Below are 5,947 nucleotides of genomic sequence, written 5' to 3' on the forward strand. Positions count from 1 at the left end.
TCAAGAGGGGGTGGTGGAAAAAAACCAGCCAGCCCCCCCCCCCCCCTCCCTCCCTCCCTCCCTCCTCTGTCTCTCTGTGTCTCTCTGTCCCAGAGGAGATGTTGAAGCATGAAGGCGCTGGCTGTCGCTGGTGGGGATGAGACTGTGGGACTGAGAGTGAGTGAGTGAGTGAGTGAGGGAGGGAGAGGGAGAGGGAGAGGCTGAGCCTGTGGATCCAGGCGCTTGTTGCAGTCTGGGCCACTTTGTATCCAAGGGCCCTGCGGTAGCGACGCTCCATTGAAACTCCGCGGCCATTCACCGCCGCTGCTGCTGCTGCTGCTCGCTGTCTACACACTCACTGTGCGGCTTCACTTGTCTCCTCTTATCCCCACCACCCCACCCTACATCCCCCCCCCCCCTCTTCTCCTCTCCCCTTCCCCTCTATTCCCCCTTTCTCTCCCCCCTTTCTCTCCCCTCTCCTCCTCTCTCCCCCTCCTCTCTCCCCCTCCTCTCTCCCCTCTCCTCCTCTCTCCCCTTCCCTTCCTCTCTCCCCCCCTCTCTCCCCCTCCTCTCTCCCCCCTCCTCTCTCCCCTTCCTCTCTCCCCTCTCCCCCCTCCTCTCTCCCCTTCCTCTCTCCCCTCTCCCCCCTCCTCTCTCCCCTTCCTCTCTCCTCTCTCCCCCTTCTCTCCTTTCTACTCCCCCACCTCTTCTTTCCCCTTTCTCCCTCTCCTCTCCTCTCTCCCCCTCTCCTCTCTCCCCCTTTCTCTCTCCCCTTTCTCTCCCTCCTCCCTCCCCCTCTCTCTCTCTCCCTCCTCCTCTCCCCTCCCCTTTCCTCTACCCTCACCTTCCCCTCTCCCCTCCCCATCTCCCCCCCCCCCCCCCCCCCCCCCCCCCACGGGCCACACCGAAGATGGGCAACGCGTTCGCCAAGATCTTCGGCAGTAAGGAGATGCGGATCCTGATGCTGGGGCTGGACGCGGCGGGCAAGACCACCATCCTGTACAAGCTGAAGCTGGGCCAGTCGGTCACCACCATCCCCACTGTGGGCTTCAACGTGGAGACGGTCACCTACAAGAACGTCAAGTTCAACGTGTGGGACGTGGGCGGGCAGGACAAGATCCGCCCGCTGTGGCGGCACTACTACACGGGCACGCAGGGGTTAATCTTCGTGGTGGACTGTGCGGACAGAGACCGTATCGACGAGGCCAAGCAGGAGCTACACCGGATTATCAATGACCGTGAGATGCGAGATGCCATCATCCTGATATTCGCCAACAAGCAGGACCTGCCCGATGCAATGAAGCCCCATGAGATCCAGGAGAAGTTGGGTCTGACCAGGATCAGGGACAGGAACTGGTACGTCCAGCCCTCCTGTGCCACCTCAGGTGATGGGCTCCATGAGGGCCTCACCTGGCTGAATTCAAACTACAAATCTTAACCCAGCATTGCATTGGCAATCTCTTTCCACGGTCTGCTTGGTTGAATGAAATCTTGAAGGAGGAGAAGGAGGAGGAGAAGGAGAAGAAGAAGGAAAAAAAAAACTTCACTTGTACAAGATACTCAAGTTTACTTTAACGAAGACGTTTTGTTTTGGGGAGGGGGTGAGAGGACGTTCTCTAGCTCCAATTCATTCCAGCTCGGGTCTGGTGGTAGAGGTGACATTAAGGAGACATTAAGGTGACATTAAGACATTAAGGTGACTTTAAGATGACTTTAAGACATTAAGGTGACTTTAAGACATTAAGATGACTTTAAGACATTAAGGTGACTTTAAGACATTGAGGTGACATTAAGACATTGAGATGGGAGGAGGTGGTGGTGGGAGATGGTGGGGGGGGTTTGTGAATATGCACACGGGCTATGCAATGGGGGGGAGGGGAGGGGAGGGGGGGACCCCTTACAGTGTGACCGCTGGGCTCCCACACTTCCAACCAACCCCCCCCCCCCCCCCCAAAAAACTTTCTCATTAAACGCCCTGCACGCAATGTTATGCAAAGGGGGAGACCGAGTGTGCTGTCGGAGAGGGTCCTATTTCTCAATCCCTCCCTGACCCTGACCCTTAATAACAACAGCAATCTCATACAGATAAGTCATGGCTTTTTCAATTGGAAAGATTCTGGACTGTCAACACTGTGGGTTCGAGGCCTGTGGGGGTGTGTGTGTGTGTGTGGGGGGGGGGGGGTGGGGGTGGCAGCTTGGTTATTTTTGTAACAGATTTATAAAAATGAGTTGTTTCTACTGAGGGGGTGATGTTATCAAGATCTCTCTTTAGTAAATTGCCTTGTTGTGCTGAACACACAGTGAAGGTGTGGTTATTATGTTTTCTCTCCTTGGATCCATCCACTCTGGTCAAGGTGACCCTGACTGATAGTTTCACTTGTAGATTTAGAATCTGTTCCACTCTGTGGCTGATGAGCCCAAGGTGTGTTTCCTTTCCTACAGGGGCCTGTTCAGGTGAATACACTGGAGCAGAGGCCAGTCCAGTATAAAAATAAATACATTTAACGTACGACCCACTCTTTGCTTTTCTAGACTGGTAAAATGGGAGGCAAGTTTTAAAAATGCAAGCTTCCTAAACGTTAAGTTGTGTTCCCGAATAATTGGCTACTTTGCAATCTCGAGCTTTCTGAGGTGTCAGAAAGAATTAACATTAATTCCACTCCAAAGCTGAACCACTGTGACAATAGACAATCGGTGCTGGAGGAGGCCATTCAGCCCTTCGAGCCAGCACCGACCGCCATTCAATGTGATCATGGCTGATCATGCCTTGGTTCCAGGTAACGGTTCCATTCCCTTGAGGTCTTGACCAATAAATCTTCTGACCATTGCCCTGAAAGTTCTTATTGACTTCCCCTTGGCGCCTTTTTAGTTTTTTGGTGGCTATTATTTTTTTTTGAAATTTTATATTGTGCTTTCCCCATTGTGTTCTCCATAAGAATGTTTGGATCCAAATGGGCAGGTTTGTGTCTGGTGGAATGTCACCACCTAATCCTTTTGCTGCTTGAAGGATCTTGATAATGTTACCCCCTTCAGAAGTCCAGAACGTGTCTGGATTTTTCCGCGTCGTTCTGCAACTTGGTTCTGTACGTGTATAAAATCTCGCCTTCCACACGCTTGTCACGGTGGTGGGGGGGTGTGCGTTTACGTGTGCGTTATGAAACGGCATGAAAATCTTGCCCCTTTTATTTTCAGCTCCCTCCCTCTCCCCTCCCCCTCCCCTCCCCTCCTTCCTCTCCCCAGTTTCACATCTCCATTGGTGATGGCTGGGGAAACTGGGGCTGCTAGACTGACAAACTCTAAGTATTCACGGAGGTGGGGAGGATGGGGATGCCTTGCTCAGCTCACGGTAGCTTTGGTGTCGAGGGTTCCAATGCCCGACTGGCGCAGATGGAGCTGGGGTTTTTTTGGGGTGAATTTGGGGTCATCGTTAATTTCGAAAGGGAACTTTCAAATTCTGCATTCCTACGGTGACAGGTTATTTCCGCTGCTGCTTGTAGAACTCTAGGGTGTGGCAACAAACTGACCAAGGTGAAGTTGCCTTTCAAAATGAAGCTTGGATTATTTAATCTACGTAAAGGTACTAAACTCAGGGTGCTCCCTAATTGTGTTGGCCTGGGTCTTCCTTATGAACCTTATGGTACCCTGGTGCTAATGGGATCCCCAGACTGGACCATCGCAGTGGGACTGGGAATGAAGGTGTTTTACGATGGTACTGGACGTGAGGGGGTGGCATTCTACCCAACTGCACCGCCAGGCATCTGGGACTGGCGTGCGGTTGCCAATCCCCCCTTCTCTCCCCCCCCCCCCCCCCCCCCATCGGGTCAAAGGCGACTTATCAGTATCATCAGGGCAGAGATTTGATACATTTAGCAGGATTCCATCAAAGTCATGTCATGTGCATGTTTGGTTTTTTTTTGCTGGTCTTTTAATATGCGGAGTCCCCGTCCTGTCTGCCCGCCTCCCAGCCCTCGGCTTTACGCGTCGCAAGCCCTCCGGTCTCGTGAAACCTGCTTTGAATCATCTCCTGTGTAAAGTTCTCCCAGAATTTACAGCAGGGAAAAGGCCCAGTGAAACGGGCTCCCTGCTGTACCGCTCACTGCCTGCCAGGTGTTGCCACCGAGCACCTGCAATGGGGACCTTCCACAGCAGGTGATTGATGTCCACACTCTGGGCATTTATGTTCCTGCACTTTGCTCGTAACTTGAAGACTTTGTTCCCCCCCTCCCCGTTCAGATGGTTACATCTCTGACTTTTTCTCCCCTTTGAAACAACTGTTTTGAACTTTCCCCTGGGCTGCTCAATGTAATACTGTCATGGTGTCATGAGTCCTGATCTCGGGTTTGCAAGGGGTGGCATGTTGTTGGGTGAATTTGTTGGGAAAGTATGGAAGCTGATTCAATCTGCTTTTCCCAGTTCACCTCCTTTCTCTCCCCCCCCCCCCCCCCCCTCCTCTGAATTAGGGGTGGCAATGTGCAACAGGTCAAGGGATTGAACCTGGTGTGACTTTTTTTTTAAATTAAAAGATGGCCAGTGATTTGGTTACATTAGGGATTTCACACTTTCTGCAAAAAGAACCACTTAACGCAAGGATAATCTGTCTCGGCCTTTAATAACGCAAGATGGGCTTTGAAGTATCTCTGGTGTAAAGTTCGCCCTGCTATGATAGTTCAGGAGTGATACCTCTGTGTGCCAAAATTAAAAATAAGTGTGTGGTTTTCGATCGAGGTACCGGGTCTTGACTTTGGGGGGGGGCGATGCTATGGGAGGTTGGGGGGCAAGACCCCCCCCCTCCCCAGGTCGCTGGTGTGCAATGTCCGTCCCTCTGTCTGCTTCACGTGTGATTTGTTCCTGTTCCCCTGGTCGCTGGGTGTGTGTTGCTGCCACACGTCTTGCACTCCCACCACCTGCACCGACCGTCTCACCGCTACCATGGGCACTCTCTTCACCACTTCTCCAACACGGCCTCATCGAACCGAGCACCTTTTCCAAAGTCGCCGCCTGGATTCGAACCCCCCCCCGACCCCACTGTGGGGGGTTCAAGGTCTCCCCCGGTTTAACCTGGAGGAGCTGTGTGCAATAACACTGGAACCACCATCACCCGAACTCGAAGCCTGTCCAACAACTGAACGCCAACCGATGGCCAACTCCATGGGCCTGGATGAGATTACTGCAGTGGGAGCTTCTGTACCAAGTGTGGGACACTTTCGTCTTGTGTGTGGTGGGGCAACTTGATCTTAAATCTTTTTATCATTCCTGGCCTTTGATTGCCGGATTAAATGAGTGTGATGGGGGGGCTATATGTTGAACCTGTACTGTCTGCTCTGGGGATGTTTGGGAGATGGAGAGGGTGCTTTACTGTGTATCTAACCCGTGCTTTACCTGATCTGAAATTGTTTAATGGGAACAGTAGAAGAAAATTTACTTTGCACATAACTCTTACTGTATCTGCCTCAAGTTTGGATGCTGGAATGGGCTATAAATTCTACAGCACCACGATGGAATATGGAACGCTAAAGAAATTTGAAGATTTTTGTTTTGGGGGGGATTATAATGCTGTAAATTTAGCCCCAATAAAAGACTTGTACCAGTCACCTCTGAACGACTTCACTTGCTTGCTTGGCCCAGCGTTAGATCAGCAATTAGTTAGTTGGCATGCCTGTCTAGTTCTCCCATTGTGTCCTCTCCCATTGCAGTGAGCAATCGGGAATGTTGTTGGGAATTAGCGCCCTTTCCCATTCATCCCTCTGAGACAGGGAAAGCCCTCGGCATAGACACACAAAGCTGGAGTAACTCAGCGGATCAGACAGCATCTCTGGAGAAAAGGAGTATAGAGGTCCTTCTGCAGTTGTACAGGACCCTGGTGAGACCGCATCTGGAGTACTGAGTGCAGTTTTGGTGTCCTAGTTTGAGGAAGGGGCGTCCTTGCTGTTGAGGCAGTGCAGCGTAGGTTCACGAGGTTAATCCCCGG

The 5,947-nt window shown here is 51.9% G+C and overlaps 1 protein-coding gene across 1 annotated transcript; it reads left to right on the forward strand.

Moving 5' to 3' along the window:
- The first annotated feature begins 837 nt into the window (after positions 1-837).
- On the forward strand, positions 838-5,570 carry LOC144611852 (ADP-ribosylation factor 6-like). Its single transcript, XM_078431157.1, has one exon. It carries the CDS (start codon positions 890-892, stop codon positions 1,415-1,417), a length of 528 nt encoding a protein of 175 aa, XP_078287283.1. The 5' UTR covers positions 838-889; the 3' UTR covers positions 1,418-5,570.
- Positions 5,571-5,947: the final 377 nt, after the last annotated feature.

Source organism: Rhinoraja longicauda, chromosome 41 (assembly GCF_053455715.1).
Source record: "Rhinoraja longicauda isolate Sanriku21f chromosome 41, sRhiLon1.1, whole genome shotgun sequence".
Lineage (NCBI taxonomy): Eukaryota > Metazoa > Chordata > Chondrichthyes > Rajiformes > Arhynchobatidae > Rhinoraja > Rhinoraja longicauda.

Coding starts and splice junctions, on each gene's coding strand:
- LOC144611852 (XM_078431157.1), top strand. CDS start 890: ATGGGCAACGCGTTCGCCAAGATCTTCGGCAGTAAGGAGATGCGGATC.